The sequence below is a fragment of the Merops nubicus genome, unplaced genomic scaffold, assembly GCF_000691845.1.
Source record: "Merops nubicus isolate BGI_N331 unplaced genomic scaffold, ASM69184v1 scaffold49581, whole genome shotgun sequence".
NCBI lineage: Eukaryota > Metazoa > Chordata > Aves > Coraciiformes > Meropidae > Merops > Merops nubicus.
Genome location: NW_008588648.1, coordinates 7644 through 25804, shown reverse-complemented (window position 1 = coordinate 25804; position 18161 = coordinate 7644). Strand labels below are relative to the sequence as shown.

Here is an 18161-nt window from a genome sequence, read left to right as displayed (position 1 = left end):
AACCTAAAGGATTCTATGGTTCTAAGATTTCCAGGTTTTACAGAAACACAGAATTTCTGAGGTTAGAGGCACTTTGGGAGACTCTGTAGTTTAGCCTCCTGCTCAGAGCAAGGTTGCTAGAACAGGTTGTTCAGGACTTGGTCCACTTGCATTTTGGATGTATTTTGTTAATAGCTTTGCATATATTAAGCTGTTTATTAAGCCAATTTGTGTTTGTCTGCTGTTTTGAGTAAGAGTTTGGGAATAATGTGGAAGTGAGGTTTTGAGGGAAGTGAGGTTGTGGCAGTGCCTTTTAACTTTTGGTGCAGTGGTACACTAGTTTTTACAAAATTATAAATGCCAGCAATGGTAGGCTCATTAGTAAATCCTCTCTTGTCTTATTTAACTGATAGGAAATTTGTAAACTTTTTTTTTTGCTTCATTTACTATTTAATGTGCTATATAGATAGCTCACAAGAACACAATACAGCATAGGTTCTTTTACATCTTTGCTGGCAATAAATGAATTTGCCACTTCTGCTTTATGTAATATGCTTTATGCTTCTTTTCTTGTCTCCAAGCTAATCTTTCAAACTAGATTTTTGTGAATTATACATATTGGATGCTTCCCTTTGACTTCTTGACTGGTTTTTGGACATTGTTGTTTCAGTTTCTGGGATAGAAGTGTTTCTGAAAAGGTCTGTGCTAATTTTCTTACTAAGTGGTATCCTTTTGCTTAAATTTTTCTAGCAATGCGTTTTTATGCGTCAAAAGTATTTTTAAAGGGTTATGCTAGTTGAGGATGGTATACCTTAAGTTTTGAAGTTGCCAGGAAGTGGCTATGCTAAAGCCTCAAGTGTCTAATAACAAGTGCTTAGATGGAATACGCTGTTAGAAATGGGCTCTGTGGTTCAGTGATTAAGAGCTAATTAAAAATTCTTCAAGTCCCTCTATCATTTGAATTACCGAGGCTAAAAGAATCTTAAAATGCTGCATCTTTGGATGACATCTAACTCATGACCATTTGCTTGTACCACTTGTTTTGAATGTAAGAACAAAATGAGCCTTTAAACTCCTTGTTGCTGACAGACCTAGTGTGCGAATAACATCTCTAGAAATCTTGGGCTTCAGATCTGTCTCAAAGTCTCATATTGAAACATATTTGAAACACTCATTTTCAAGCACTGGTCCAGAATTTTGCCAGTGTAATTTCTATGTTCAGTTAAAAAGTTGAAAGGTCAGCAGTGTTTCTGATGTTGCCTTAATCTGGAAGCTTTTGCACTACCTCTGGTCTCTTAATAGATCATAAGCTCCCGATTCTATTTTGCATAGCAAATAAGCCTTTCATTAAATGGACTGTAGCCATTTCTGCATTGAACTTCAGGGCAGTCCATGGGAACAGAGGAAGCTAGTTAAACACTAACCTTATTGGAAAAATTAGTTGCTGTAAGCCTTTGAAACTTAGATGTCTCAGTTAGATACTGTTCCTTAATATAAGCAGGTTTTGTTCGGTGTGTCTGTATAGGTTTCAAATGCCATTAGTTGTCTTTTGCATAGCACTGCAGTGCTAATGATCACTCTTCTTATTATTAACCAGGACAGAGCTTGGGTTATGGCTTTGTGAACTATGTTGACCCCAAGGATGCTGAAAAAGCTATCAACACTCTGAATGGATTGAGACTTCAAACTAAGACCATAAAGGTATGTAGCATTAATTATGATTTAAAGAAACTGTAATGATTTGACTTCTTGCTGATCATGTGCATGACTTGTTTTCCCTTTCCAAGTGTAACTCAGGCATTCTACTAATGCCAGTAGAATACATTAGGACTTCACCATGTAGCAGATGGTTAGTCCTCTTGTAGTTTGTTTAGATTTAAGTATAGAAAATTTCCATTTTTTTTTTAATGCACTTGATAACATTTTAGATATGAGCTTCAGTTGTTTTAACTGAGAAACTGTTTTAGTTGGGGAAATGCAATATTTCATACAGCTAGTAATACTCCCTTTTTTATGTTACTAGTTTCTTCTTCCTTTACAAATCCTTAAAATGAGGTGCTGAAGTAACTGTCTTGTTTATGTATCAATTACTGGGCTCCTAGGGCTCTAGCTTCTTGACCTCTGATATGTAGGATTCCTTGGGGTCTTTTTGTGTTGTAACTCCTCCTCCTGTAAGCTAAATTCAGTTTCATTAATTTCTAGTAGCAGAAATCTTAACAGTTACATCATCTATTGTCTTAATCTCTTAACAGAAGAGTGAGGAATTTGAGCTATTGTTTGGGGTCTGAAATCTTGCAAAGGAAGATAAAATAAATTTTATCAGGGAATGCAGGCTTTTGAACATGTTTAACAGGTGTTAGTGCCTGAAGGCAATCCATGTTCAAACCAGCCCATTCTTCCTCATTAGACAGCAGGGTTTGCCAGCTGATCACTTGAATTGTGACTGGCCTCTAACTAGGATCATGACTGAGCCATATGACAAAGCTCACCTCCTAAAAAGATTGAACTTTAAACACAGTGCAGAGCCACTTAAAGATGATTGACACAAGTAAGATGGCAGTAATTATAGTTAGAATGCCCTACTTGTTTTGGATTCATAAGATTTAATAAAGTGGTTTACGCTATTTGAAACTTAAATACTGCTTTTTAACAACTGATGAATCATGGTTCACAGTAGCAACACATGGGTAGAAGCTCTGCTATGGAGAGCTCACTGTGTGCTTCTGTCAGAATTCTTGCCCACAGGCAGCCTCTCCCATTTTATGCTTTGGGGGAGAATTGAGGAAAGCAATTTTGTGCTCCAGGTTCTTGGAAGCTGTCTTTAGGGTGGTGGTGAGAAAGGAAATGGGTTTGCATTCCAGTAGTATTGCAGGTACACTGGGTCTTTGCATTTAATGTTTTAGATTGGACGAACTCATTTTTCAAAATGCATCTGTCCAAGGTTGTAAGTAGGAAGTTCAGGTGACTACATAGCCAGGCAAAAAAGGACAATGTTATAGAGAACCGAGCTAGGTCTCCCAGACCAAAATAATCCCCTCAGGGTTTCTAGTGACTGACTTTATACTGCCAGCCTATGAATTCTTAACCCGTTTTCACCTTGCTAGGTTATTAGTCCAAATAGACACTGTATTTCTGCAACCAAAAATTAATTGTAAAAGAAGTCCTACAGTGAAGTTGGAGTAGACAGATGTGGATGATGACACTGGTGCTTTTCTCTCCTTGTCTTCCCAGAATGTGAAAGTAGAATTGTAAGTTAAAAGCAATACCAGACAGTGACCCTTGCAGTGAGACTTCTGTAAATTTTCAGGGATTTGTGCCTTAGATGTCAGTAGCTAAGAAAAATCTGAAATATTTGAGTTGTCACAAGCTGATGACCTCTTCACCAATATAAAGTTAAGAAAAAAATACCTGTAAATGTTGCTTGTTCATGTTAAGTGTAGAATTCTGACTCTATCTACCCACATTCGACCCTGTTTAACTTCAGCGTCTTTCAGTGTTAGTGTGCACGACTTCCGGGGGAAAAACTGCTTTACTTCCTTCTCCTTTACTCTTCTTCCTTCTTGGCCTGAAACCCAGCTTTTGTCCAAGTTGTCATAACTGCTTTTTCCCAAGATGGAGTTTGAATAGACTGGTTTTACCTCCTTCCATACTTCAGAAGGGGCAGAAGCTGGGAGAATCCCTAATATGATTTAAGACTAAGGCATTTGTAAATTGGACAGTTACTTCTCTTTAAAGAACCAACATTGTGTAGTAGTGACTTGAAAGGAGGCTTTACAAAGTGTCTGCCTTTATCTTTGAACCAAGAGAAATGCCTAGCCTACTGTGAAGCATTTTTGCAATTTACCTATTCCTCAGGTCAGTGTGGAGGCAATAGTAAGCAGAGGTAAAGTTGATTTCAGAGGCCTTTGCTGCATCTGGGGGCAGTGTCTGGGGTGCAGGGGGTCGTCTGTGAGACCTCAGTGCTGGGATCTATGCAAAGACTATTCAGAATTTATAGATTAGTGTCCCTGTATATCCAGAGCTGATAATACAATTTAAAACAAAATACAACCAAACAACTGTTTGGCAAACTTACAATCCAACCCTTAGTTCTACTTTTTTTAGTGATGGAGAGGGGAAAGAAATAGTTTGTCCAGTCTAGAGGCCTAGGAGCTGTTGGTTTTCGTAACATACCATTGATTATCTAGCTGTATTTTATCTAGCCTGGTGCTTCTTAAAAGGCAGATTTAGTAATGCTTTCTCCTCTTAAGTTCTTGGGACTATGAGGGTGTTCGCATGGATAGTTATCTGTCAGGGGAATAGTGATTTAAGAAATACTTTATCTGAAGTTTTAAATCTGTAGGTTTTCTTCCCGTTCCTTCATTGCTTTGCATATATTATAGAAAAAATCAAGCTTAATGTAACATTCTGCCAGCTTCCTGTTGTAATGGAGTTCGACAAATTCTTTGGCTCAAGCACATATGTCCTACTTTGTTGTTATCACCTAGTTAGCTGTAGAAAGCTGTGCAATGGGAAGAGCTAGTTATGACTTCAGAAGAGTGAATACTGAACTATCAGATTTACAAGGAAGCAGAGTACAGCAAGGGAAGACTTGAGGGATGTGGCACAACATTCTTAGTGTCCTCTACGGACACTTAAAACTTAACTTTAATTGTTTTAACTTATTAATAATAAGACAATTTCACTTGATGCCTTGAACCATTGATTAGAGTTACAGTAACATTTGGGGTTTTTTAGGAGTTAACTGCTCAAGATCTTCACTCTTAGGAACTTCTACCTCTGATAGTACTCTTGAAAATGCCATGTACTTAATGGAAAATTGTTACTGTTTTCACTGTCAATAAGTTGTAGGGGAAAATTTTGGTAGTGTAACCTCTTCGTTACTGTCCCAGGGGAGCAATGGAATACAAGTTGTGTAAAAAGTCTGTTAAAATACTAGATGCCAGTGAGCTGTGAAGGTGAGAGAAATCCTCCTTACCTTCTTGACTTTTTTACTTTCAGCACTAAAGAACATTGATCTAGTGAGAGGCAATAATAGGGGGATCCTATTTGAAGGTTTAATTAAGGCAAGTGATTTTTACTGATGCTATCAATCAGCAAAGATTGAGAGAGGAAGCAAGGTGCCAGACCATTTAGTGGTCTTGACAGGGTAATTAAATACCTCTGGACAGTATTCTCAAGGTAAAATTGAAGTGCTCTAGCAGATCTGAAGCAGAACAATTTTCTTGGAACAAAGATAAAGGTGTTTTTCTTTCTTAAATTTCTATAGGAGTTATATAAATGGTAATCACACAATCTTTTAGCCATGTTGCAGTTAAAGCTTTGACAGCATTTCCATTTTAAACCTCCTCCCCACCTGACACGTGCCTCTTTAACCCTAGGTAAAAGTAAAGTTTGTTCTTCACTGAAATTCAAATCCTCTCAGACTTTGAATGTTGCTTAACCAGCTTAAGCGGGCTGCTTGTGGGTTTTTTGTGTGTTGCTGGGTAATACTGAGAGGAGGATTCACTTCTGAGTGCTTATTGCTGTCATGTCCTGTAAACCACCTTACAGCCACAAGGTTGTTCATTACTGCTTAATTGCCATGAGGAAGATAACACACAGCATGTCAGACTGAACTACAAAATGTTCTGATCTCACCTTCAGCAACTATATAGCTTGTATTTTCTGTTTGCACCCCAAGTTCTGTGTCACAGCTGATGCAGGAGTCCATCACTGCTTTCCTTGGAGTAGAGGATCCAGTGCAGCTCACCCTAAGGCTGCTGAGCAGGTTGCAACCAGAAACCTCAGTAGAGCAGTAGGATTCTTCTGAGCCTGCACAGGGGATTTCTGAACCAAACGGAGACCTTAGGAGGGGCCAACAGTACTGTATGGGACTGAAGGAAGACTGTAAGCATTGTTCAAAACCCAAGCTCTAAGCAAGTGAAAAAAGCCAACAAAACCATCCAAAAACCTGCTTGTTACTACTGAGGTTAATGGTGCACCTTCCTGTCCACTGCCCTCCCCAGGCTGTGCAAAGTTCTTTATAGCAGGCTTTCTGTGTGGGTCCAAAATGCTGCAAGTGCCAGGTATAGAGACCTACCGGGGTTGTTCAAAGTCCAGATACTTTTCTCTGTAGGAATTGCTTTCATTGTTGTGAAGTGTGGCTGCATCTGTTTCTGAAGTTATGGAAGTCTTGAGACAAATTGACCTCTAAGCGAGTGGCTTTTAGGTTTTTTGATGTTAATTAAATATTGGCTTTCATCTATGCAGTAGTAGTTTTTCCTGAAAGGAAGGAATAATGGAAGTGAACTGGGGTCTTCTATTTCGTTCTTTTTTTCTTGTTGACATTTTTTTCCTGTGAAGTGCTGGATATTATCCTGTGTACTCTTGTCTTTTAAAGTAGAGAATGGTATAAGTGTTTGGTTGGAAGTGTCTGAAATTTGTGGTGGTGTTAGCCACTAGTTGGGTTATACTTCATTAAGTAGAGGCATCTACAGCAAACATTAACATCTATATTACTAATAAGCTGTAAGATGAAAAAAAATATGGAAATACGGTCTTGATGTTTCTAAAAGTAGTAGCAGATAGTAAGAAACTGAAGTCCCTACATTTGTAGGGACCAAATATGTGGTTTTTGGCAACTTCATTGTTTAACCTGCTAACAGCTTTCAGGTGAAAACGTAATCAGTTTATCTTGATGTTCAGAAATGAAATACTGAAGCAATGAAAATACTTGGATTTGGTGGGGCAGTGTTTGTAATTCTAGAAACAAGTCTTTCCTCCTAAATGCAGTGGAAAATTCCAGTAAAACTGTTTAAGTCGGTGTCTCCAGAGTATCTGTGCTCAGTGTTGTACATTGTGTCATCATTAAATATTTAGAACTGTAGGCTTTCTGGCTGCTTCTTGACTTGCATCATGTTCAATGGTTTTGACATTGCATAACCTTAATATTTATCTGTTAAATATTCACCTGTTGAAGTAATACCTTAACACAGCTATTGATTCCATGTGTATGCATATTGTTTGAAGACAGTGAATCTGGAACTATTGGCAAGTAATTACTGAATGAGCAAACTGACAGGATTCAGGTAGGGTGGTGAATGTGGAGAGTCTCTGCTTTAAATCCATGTTACAAATGAAATAGCTGGACTTTGACATTGCAGATGAATACGAACTATATATCCCATACTCCAGACAAGCTTCTTTTGCATGGGAATTAGTTAAATCACATTTTTGTGATGTCCTTGTTTTTTTCTGGTGATGCTGACTTTTAATAGACGCAGATCGCTATAAGGTTTTGCAAAAAAAAAGTCAGACATCAATTACACTGTTTCTGAAGTTCTGTTTCTTTCAGATTTCTTGCCTGGCCAGAAATTCTGGTTTTGCTTGGCAAGATGGCTAGAGATTGTTTGGTTATTGGTAATGAAGTACTGATTTCATTTTATTGTATGTTGTTTTCGCTGCTATCTATCCAGATTCTAGCATGCATCAGTTAAGATACAGGAGTAGTCACTTGAGTACTTTCCATGTAGGGCAGTCTGCAATGGGTGTTATGTTCCTGGGTGTGAAAAATACCTTGTAAACATGCTTCAAGAATTTAAAAGAGAATGATGGGGAAGTTGAACTTGTAATGACAATATTTACTGGCTGGAGGTTATTGCCTTCATTTACTTGCTTTAAGTTGCATTCAGTATAAGCTTTAACTGTTATGTCAAACCATATTCCAAATAGCATTTACCAGCTAGGTCATTTGCTATAGACATCACTGGATGAACTGTTATCGTGAAAGAATTCATACTCTCTTGATAGAGGAAAAGTGAGAGTAGTTTTACAGATACTGTTTTATATTTTGACAGATACCAGTTCTGTAGCATAAGGTAAAGTTGCAGTAAGTTTGCAAACATTTTTTTGTGGATTTCCTCTCCTCTTAGGGGCTCAGAGTTTATAATGACAGCATATGTTCAGCAGTGTGAACTCTCCTTTGGAAGACTGTGTCAGTGTTTTTATACAAAAAGCTGAGTGGGAATTTTCTGTCCTGGCTTTACTTTCACTTGAATTGAGTTAGTTCCAGACTCTTAGTAGAAGTCTGTTTCCAAGAATTTCCTTAAGACTTGTGTGTTCTTGCAGAACCACAGAGAGGCTGAGATTTAAACCATTTTGGGAGGTTCTCCATCTCCTCAGAGCACATTCACCATAATCAGGTTGCTCAGGCCCATGTCCATTTGAGTTTTGAACAGCTTCAGGGTTAGACTCTACAATCAGAGAAACTTCTTCCAATGTTTGTCCCCCCTTTAACATGAAAAGGTGTGTTTTTCTGGCATGAAATCTGTATGGAATTTCCAAATGAACTTTTCTGTGTGTCAGTTTGTGCCCATTGTCTCTTGTCTTGCCACTTGATAATACAGAGAAGAGTCTGGCTCCATGTTCTTCACTCCATCAGATTTTTATGGCTTTGATACTGCTGAGCTGCCTTTTCGCCAAACTGAGCAATCTGTGCTCTCTTATCCTTTCCCTTCATCAGAGATGATGCAGTCCCTTAACTTTTCTGGCCCTTTACTCGACTCAGTCTAACTGTAAATTTATTGTACTGGGGAGCCTGGAGTTGGAGGCAGCTGCCTACAAGTGTGGGGCAGTGAGGAAGGATCACCTCCCTTGATCTGCTGGTAGTGCTTCTACTAAAGCAGCCTGGGTGGCTGTTGGCTGCCTCTGTTTGCAGGGGTATGTTCTGCTGGCTCATGATAGCTCAGTGTCTACCAGGACTCCCGAGGTTCTGTGCCAAGCTGCTTTTCAGCCAGTCAGCTCCCAGCAAGTACTCTTACATGGGATTATATCTCCCCAGAGGCAGGACTCTGCTTATGGTGTTGAACTTGTTTGAGGTTCCTGTTTGCCCAGTTCTCCAGTCTGTTGAGGTCCCTCTAGATGGCAGCACAACCCTCTGACCTATCAGCCACTCCAAGTTTTATATCATCTCTGAAGTTTTTAAACACTCTGCCCCATCACTGGTGGAGATGTTGAATCCAGTATTGATGAATACCAAGGACAAGCCTTCAACTGGGCTTTATGCCACTGATCATAACCCTGTTGAGACTGGCAGTTCAGACAGTTTTCAGTCTGTCACTGTTCCAGTTAACTAATATGTACTTAATACTTACCTAGTATGTACTTAAGTACACACAAGTGTCTTTAATGTGTGCTTTGTGATGCTGTTGTTGGAGAGTGTCAAGTCTTGTCATTGTAGAAGACTATTGGGTTGGTCAGACAGGATTTCACCTTGTAAATCTCCGCTAGTTCAGTCACCCTCTTGTCATTTGTGACTCAGATTTTCGTGGTTAGATTACAAGGATTGAGTTAAGATTTACTGGCCTGTAGGTGCCTGGAGAGCAAGAGTGTCTAGCCACCCTTGAATATGGTGATACTTGCTTCTTCTCACTCCTCACATCTATCCTGTTCCCCATGACCTGTCAAAGACAACCAAGAGTTACCTTGCAGTGACATCCATCAGTGCCCTCAGCACTTGTGGGTGCAACCTTCAAGCCCCTTGTACTTCTTGTGCAGTTTAAATATTCCTCAGTCTGGTCATCCTCCACTGATGGTAAGTATTCCTTGTTCCAGACAGTAGAAAATCTTGTGGGCCTGGGATCCCTGAAGGTTAGTTCTTCTAGTAAGACTGAGGCAGTAAAATACTAAACATCCTGTCCTTTTCGATGTCCCTGATCAGTGGTCATTGCCCTGTTCTGCAGTGGGTTTGTTTTCCCCAGTATTCCTTTTGCTGCCAGCATACTTATACAAGTCTTTTTTGTTGCCCTTCAGATCTCTCACCAAATCCAAATGGGCTTTAGCGTTCTTAACCTAATCCATTTATGATTGGACACCATTTATATATTCCTGATTTGCCATCTGTACACATCGGTTTTATGTTGGTGTTTACTCCCTTTTTCATCCAATAGGCCCCCAGATGCCTTTGCTTGATTTCATGCTTTATGGGAATGACATGTGGCTTGGAGGTGATCTTACAATCACTGGATACAGTGAGCAGGGCCATCAACATGTTTTTGAGACCAATAAAGTTGCTGTAGCAGCTTGCTTTTTAAGAACTGTGGTATCCATGCCTGTGCTGCTGAGCTGTGGTAATCATCAGGGAGGTCTATCAGGGTGATGTGTAGGTAAGGAAAGAGAATTTTAATTTCATTCTTATCACTCCTGAACTTGAGCTGCAGATCAGTCAGGCATTGTCAAGTAGTTACTTGCTTCTAGCCTAGTTTAGTGTCACTGACCAGGAGAGGAAGAAGTTTTAGGTATTACTTATTGCAGTACAGGTCACTTAATTGAGGTAAGGTTTATATTTGCTTTTATGTCTTGATAAAGAACACAATTCTTACTTCTGCTTACATCATACCTCCTCCGTTTTATTCTATCTCATGTGCTGAATCAAACGATTTTGATAATTAGCATTGGGCAGCTGAATGGAAAGTCCAGTTAGTCATCAGATTGCTTGAACCTATTTAATCTGTCAGCATCTATAGAACTACTTGTAGAGCAAAGTCTGGATAGTTTGGAGACTAGAAAGACAGTAGCACTATAAAGTACAGCTTAAGGGGTTTGTCAGGTCTTTGATACCTTCTTTTTATACATACAGAATTCTTTTATCCTGTTTGGAAGGACTTTGTGAGGCTTACATTCTGCAACCTCTGTTCTGAGTGCTTGCAAGCGTGCATGCTTAGAAAACAGCTTAATAGTGGGTATTTACCCAAGTTCAAAGCTAATGTAAAGTCCACAAGCCTTCCTTAATCTTCACAAACAATGGTGATTCTTTAGTCTGTCAGTAGTGAAATGTTGTTTGAACAGCAGTCACACAGCTTTCTTGTTAAATATAAACAGAAGTCACTTGTCTTCTTCCTTCATCAGCTGATAGTCACTCTTAGGAGTTCTGACTTTTCTCCAAAGGTCCTGGCCAAATGCATACAGAAAGGAAAAAATTGTCTGACATGCTAAATAGGACTGTATATAACAGTTTTCAGTATGTCTCGATTCCAAAGAGAATTAAAAAACTGACAGATAAAATTGAGATGTGCCAGTGATGTATGCAGCTATGCACCTTTCTTCATTTAGTGTATCTACAAGCAGTGCTTGTCCTGCTGCTTCCATTGATGTCAAACTTTACGTTAGTAACAGTTGATTGTATTCACTTATAAAATGGAGTTGGTTACTGTGCCATTCTATGATGTAGAAAGAATTTGGGGAGATGAAACAGTTTTCTTTAAAACCAAAATTAATATTGGTGATGATGTTTGGATTTGAGTATTGGATCTACTCTAGCAAGTTTTGATAAATCAGAATTATGTATTTGCCTTTCCTGGAGGACCTGCTAAATTTCTCATCTACCTTGTAGAAGGTTTTTGGGAATCAAGTATTTGGTCATGTTCAGTAATGTGACTGCTATTCTTATAACATTTATTATCTAGTGTCTTGCTGCCAGTACTTTACAAGTTTCCATCCTTGCTGTAATTTAAAGTGGTGCTGCAGAGTATGTGACTAAATTACTCATGTTGCTGCAATAATGGCCACAGTCATTTCTTACTACTAGAGTTCAAATAATCATCCTGTGGCAGGTTACAGGCACCTAAGCCCTAATTGCTGATGTTGTAGCAAATCTGACTCTAGTAGTTATTTTCTAGGATTAATCTTGTGTTCACTTTCTTAAATGGCAAGAATAAAATCAAAGTAGAAAATCTGATCTGTCAATTCCTGGCTAGTCTACAAAGTAAACTAGTACTTCCGGTTTGTACCATATACTGAAAAAATTGCAAAGAGGAAAAAAAACTTTTAACTTGCTGGAAAAGACCCATTGGCAGTGTATGTGACTGGATTATAGAAGAGGTCTCTGACATGGGAGGCTGGGGTGGAAAGATTTGTCTAGAATCACATAGCAGAAAGAAAGGAAGATTCACAAAGGGGACTAAGCCTTTAGTTCAGTGGGCTCCGCTCCAGTGGAAAATAAACTTCTTCAGTGTGGCTTTACTGGGGTTGAAACAAATTGTATGGAAACTTGGAAATTCTGTCATTCCTGCTGTCAAGATGGACACTGGCAGATTTTCTATTAGGATTAAATATGCACGTCTTCACAAAAAAAGTAAATTAAGAGGAAAAAAAAATTAGTTTGTTCCCAGTTACCTGTGCAGGAGATCAAAGACAAGGACTTGAAACATCACAGATCTTTAGCTCTTGTGTGGCTCTGACATTAAAAGAGCACTGCACTGTGCCTCACAGAGCTCTGTGTTGGGTAGTGTGTTATCCTGGGATAGCTACAGGTTTTGTAGGTCAGCCCTGTTCAGCCAGCTTTGGAAGATAGGCTGCACAAGGCCTCTGGGTAGAACATGAACGATCACAGTAGTGTCCAGGGTACTGCTTGTTTGGTCTCCAGGGTGCCTTATCTCAGTTGCTGTTTTAGCTTTGTTTCCACAGGAGTCTTAAGGGTCTGCTGATCTGTATGGCAATGAGACAGGCAGCATTTGAAAAGAAATGTCAAAGGATTAGGCAAAAGATAAATTCACACAGTTTGGTTCCATCTGCCCTAACTTGGTTGATCCTGTGTTTTGTAGCAAGAGAAGAAAAGGAGATAAATCTGACTGCTTCTGGAGGTTCCTTTCTACCTTTACATTTTGTCCAGTGAAAACCCCAAATAAAGTATCTTGTCCTGTCTTGTTTCCTAAATACAGTTGTTCTGTTGGGATTTTTTCTGTAATAAGGATAAGCTGCTTGCACAGACTTGAACTCCTCAGCATGCTAGCTTCGTAGAACGTGTCTAAGGGTTGAAGAATCTATGTGATAATCAATGCTTCTGACTCACATTTTGAGGCAGCAGATAAATTCTGCCGGAAAGGACCTGAGAAGTTCACGGTTACTTGGCATTTGGCTGTAGTGCAAGACCTCTGTTTTGCAGAAGTGAGCAAGCTGCTGAACAGCCAAAATGCAAGTTGTATTCTTACTTCTGCCTATTCTTAGACCTATAAAAATGATACAGCAGAGTTTATCTTGGCTTCCTGAATGATTGTATATCATCTGATAGCAAACTTAACAAAAGTACAAAGGGCACAGCACTTGAAAAACACTTACAAACCTGTAAGTGCTATGAACTGTCTTTCTGTGGTTTTGACCTAGATATCAAACTGGCGTCTTTATTCCTTGTGTGTTTTAATGCTTTATACTGACAGTAAAGAGGAGAACATTCTTGCATCTTCCTAAATTTGTCTTTTTAATCTTGTAGTAAGCTAGTGGAGAAAACTTTTTTTTCCACCAGAGCTTTCTGGAGAATGTATCTAGCTTTTCTTTCATTTGAAAGTACTCAAATTATATGAGTTCATATAGTCAGCTTCTCCTGTATAGTTTGTTGCATTCCTTCAGTGAAGCCACCACCAGAAAACACATGTAACTTACCTCTGCGAGGGGATTCCTCTGGCTAACCTTAAAAACATGTCAGTATGTTAGAACAAATGACATTGTCCTGTTTAGACTGTGTTTTAAATGTTTGATTTCTATTTTTTCAACTTTCTTTTTTCCTAAGGTTTCATATGCACGACCAAGTTCGGCTTCTATCAGAGATGCAAATTTGTATGTTAGTGGACTTCCAAAAACAATGACCCAGAAAGAACTGGAACAGCTCTTTTCCCAACACGGACGCATTATTACTTCTCGTATTCTTATTGACCAAGTCACTGGTAAGTAGGGAGCTTTGCACTTCCTCTGATTTTTGAACTGGCAGTTTAAGAAATACTTCACCTTTCAGTACAATATTCTTGTCTCCAGAATGTATGAAAGGTGTATGTAGGCCAGAAAATGTAATTTTCTGCTGGAATTGTTCATAAATATGCATGGACAAAAATAGATTGTGGAGTGTTCTGAGCCAGCTTGAGTCATTTCCACCCTGAAGGTGCAGGTTTGAAGCCTGTTTCATGGCTTGTAATAAATTTACAGCTGCTATAATCTTCCTTTCCAAGCTGCTGCATGAAAATATTCCCTATGTGCCTTATGAAATGCTATTAAACATTTTTTTTTGTAAAAATTTTTATGCAGAAATGCACAGCTGGTTCTCTGAGGGTAGGACTACAAAATACCCAAACTGGTAATTGCTGTTAAGACTGTTTTCAAGATTGCATCATTATCTTTGGGTACACTGAAGAACATGAACTTTGAGTTCCTCTGGAGCAGATAAATTCTGTGCCTAGCAAGTGCCTTAAAGAACTAAGGTCTAGCAGGGTTAGTTGCATTATTACAGTATGTGTCTTAACCAGTGACTGGGTGTTGGTGGTACTCTTGGACACTAATGCATTGTGGTTTTGCTGGCTCAAATGACTGATCCTGAGGAGCTTTATAATTTGCTGTCTCGCCTGCTTCCAATAGGCCCGTAACAAAAATAAGACATCAAATGAAATGCCAAGTTTCTGACAAATATTGAGCATGCAAAGCAAAATACAAAGGATCAGGCGTCTCCAAATTCTCATCTTTCCAGTAAACTAGGGGGGTATAGGATAGAAGAATTAATTTACTCACAGAACTATTCCCTGAATAACAGCCTAGATGGAATTTTTTTTATATTGTACCTTTTTGAAGTCACATGTCCTTGTGGGTGATGAACAGCTTTCAGCTGTCGGAGGTGGAAGTTCTCAAATAGTCTTACTTTGGATGGATGGTGCATACCAGTGTTTGACACTTGACTGATCTGTAGATGACTTTGTACGTGCTCTTTTGCAGTTCCCTTAGGTTAACACAAATTTCAATATAGACACATAATACTTAGTGTTTTAATAGTGTGAGCTGATGAGAGTGCAGAGAGGCAGGGAAGGGAAAGCTGAAGGCCAGATAGTGACTTGGAAGCAGCAGATTTGCAGGGCAGATTTCCAGTCTGTGCAATGGATAGGTGTTTACAGTATGGTCCTGTATTTTCATGCATAGAAATGGTGAGATTTGACAAATCTGCCAAATAGGTAAATGTAATTAAACTTTTAAATGTGCTGTAGCTCTAAGTACTCACAAATCCTACTATATATACAATAGTTCTCTGGCATAGACTGTTCTGGTTCCTTCCTTCTTAGTAAGATGGAAGAGGCAGACTCAAATGGTATAAATAATAAGGTTGTTATCACAAATTGGCTGAAAAATGCAGAGGTGAAGCTGTGACATTTACCTCCTTAAATCTTCCTTACACCTGCTCATTGTCACTTTGACTGTTTAAATTGTTGTTCATGAGGGGAACACGTCTTGTCATTAATGTCTTTCTTAGGTGAAGACAAGCATCTAACTTGTCTGCTTGTTCTTGAACCAAAATATAAGGGGGCTTCTAAATGAACTTAGGAGTATTACAATAAAGCGTGTGACTAGTGTTGACTGCAGTAGCTGTAATCTTGTTTCAAGTATTGACCACCTCTGTGTTTAACCCACAATATAAATCTGAGGTGCTGTGTTCCTAAGACATTCCAGAAACATTTGCTGATCATGTTATCTTTAACTTCTTTATACCAGGGAAGAATTTATGGCCCAAGAAAGGTTTCCTTCAAAAAATAACACCTATAAAAGCATGGTGGCATGTCTTTTACTTAGAGTTAACCATGGACTGTTACAAGGTCATGATTCTCATTACAGCAATCTAGAACCTGGATTCTATTCTTTGTCCTCTGTGTATTTGCTCCAAAGGGAACTTCAAGGGATGCTGCAGGAGAGCATAAGCCATTTCATGATGCTAGGGAGAGGATGACTAAGCTATTGGCTGAATTTCTGCAAATTCAAATGCTGCAGAGCAGCGTGAACTGAACAGAGGTTACAGTGCAGGTGGTTCTTGGTTCACCTTCACTCCTTCAAAATTTGTTTCAGAATTACCATGTTATCTCGTTATGTTTAAATTCTGTTTTCCTTCAACCTTCCAAGCTTTCTATGTAACATGCCTTAATATCAGTTAAATTTTAAAAAAGATTTACAATAGGTGTTACTACTTCTGAGTAATAGCTCAGTTATAATAAGCTCCAAGTTATCAGGTATTCACAGCAATTGGATATTAACACAGCAATTGGATATTAACATAGCAATTGATTTTGAAAATCAAAATTTAACATTTTTGAGAGTCTCTAAATTGCTTCTTGTGTCCTTCCTTCATCCTGTGCAGGGATATCAAGGGGCGTGGGTTTTATCCGGTTTGACAAGCGAATTGAAGCAGAAGAAGCAATCAAGAGTTTGAATGGCCAGAAACCTACAGGTGCCACAGAGCCCATCACTGTAAAGTTTGCTAATAATCCAAGCCAAAAAACCAGTCAGGCCATCCTTTCCCAGCTGTACCATTCCCCAAACAGAAGATATCCATCACCTTTAGCTCAGCAGGCTCAACGTTTTAGGTAAGTCAGATACATACTTGTGTATAAGCTGTGCTGGAAGACACATTTTCCCACGGGCCTGTTTTTCCCTTCCCTGCTTGTCTGATTTGTGTGTGAAGGAAACACAGGAAGGTATGGAACTTCAGCTGTGCTCCTACAATAGAGGTAACAGCAAAAACACGTCCCATCCTACTGGTAGCATTCCAGTATCTAGTAAGCCTACTTAGAGTTGCACCAAGATGACGTATTTTTCTTCTACATAGCCACTGGAAAAAAATACTTCGTTTACTTTTAATTTCCTAGATTATTGTTAATGTGCAAGTTGGTTCAGTTAACAGTGACCTAGGCATTTCAATTTTCATTGTAGCCATATGGCGTGCCACAGCTTGCCTCCTCTTACCCACACCTTATCTCTTGCATGCCATGCTTGGTGGTCTTTTACTACAAACTTCTGTAACAAAAATTATTCAGATTTCCTGCATCTGTGTTTTGTGGATTTATGTTCCCATTACAGTTTCCTGTGATATTTAGTGTATTGAAAAGGACAGATGGTGAGAACAAAATGAACAAATACTGTATTATCTACATTCATGAGTACCTTAGTGGTTTTTTAGTGATTTTTATTGTTTCTTCCCATCCTCTGCCCCTGGACTATGTGACTGGAATGTGTTAGTAATATACTCAGACAGTTCCTATTTTATTTTTCAAGAAATAAAATCAGCTGGCAGTTCGATTGCAATGGAATATATCAGACTTCAAAAGCTCTGCTTTGGTTACCCTCACTCTTAGGCCAGATATTCAGAGTTCATGGACTGCAACTCTGGCAGAGAACATCTGAATTCTGCTTTTCTTTGTCTCTTCAGCCCTATGTGCTGCAAGTGTCTCACAGGTGTGAAAGGTCAGCACTAGAGTAGGCTTTCTGCCCTAAGGGAAGAGATAACCAATTGTTTTCATTTGGTGTATTTTCTTACAATTTCTGGAAGATAAAAGGGCTAACTTAGTGTGCTGAATATTGAATAAAAGTAAGCTTGCCATTGCTTCATAGGAAGAGCATAGAGGAATAAGTTGCACTTTCAGGATGGACCCAAGTGCACTACATGAAATAAGATCATGAGGGAGCTGTTGTACAGTCTGTTTTGCAGCATTCAACATATTTTGGCAAGTCTGGCCTGCTGATTCCTTCAGTTATTCTGAATGCAGTTGTTCCCAGATACTCATCTGTGTTCAGTGTTACTCCGATACTGACTGGGATAGCATCTGTATTTAACTGATAACTTGAGGTAGATCTATCATGATTTGTGAAAATTCTCAAACTTTTGGAGTTTTTTTCTTTGAATAGGACTTAAGAGGTTCTCTGTAGTCAAATAATTTCAGTAGGATGCAGCATTTGGCTTTGAACCTTAAAAATTTTATTTGATTGTGATTTATTTAAAAGAGAAATATATTTTTATGAATAACCATTTAAACTTCATTGAGGAGTTTGGGATTTTTTCTGACCTAATGAGTATAAAGTGACTTGCAAAACAGAAATAGTAATTTGCTCCACTTAAAACTGTAGTGCTAAAGAAAGCTCTTCATAGGTACCAATTCTGTAGAGAATAGGATGAAGAGTAAAATATTTGTCACTTTTATTGATGTGGAAGGTATAACAAGGTTGAACTGACTGGTCACAAAGTAAATTGAAGTTGCAGACAAGCAGATTTTTTTATATGTACAATTTTTGGGGGGAAGGCCTTTAGGCTTCTGTTTCTCCTCTGAAAGAGCCTTAGCAAGTTTATATTTTTATAACTCTAAAGGAAAATAATTTTTTTTGGTTTTTTAGGTCTTAGCTTTTGCTGTTGT

At 38.7% G+C, this 18161-nt stretch overlaps 1 protein-coding gene across 1 annotated transcript in view; it reads left to right on the top strand.

The window, feature by feature from the left end:
* Window positions 1-1576: 1576 nt before the first annotated feature.
* The window catches only part of LOC103781590 (ELAV-like protein 2), a gene marked incomplete at its 5' end in the record, with an annotated part of 19578 nt that continues 2993 nt past the window's right edge, over window positions 1577-18161 (top strand). The window contains 3 exons of the mRNA XM_008949315.1: window positions 1577-1680; window positions 13523-13676; window positions 16115-16340. Coding sequence (XP_008947563.1) covers window positions 1577-1680; window positions 13523-13676; window positions 16115-16340 — 484 coding nt within the window. The remainder of the gene's footprint in view (window positions 1681-13522; window positions 13677-16114; window positions 16341-18161) is intronic.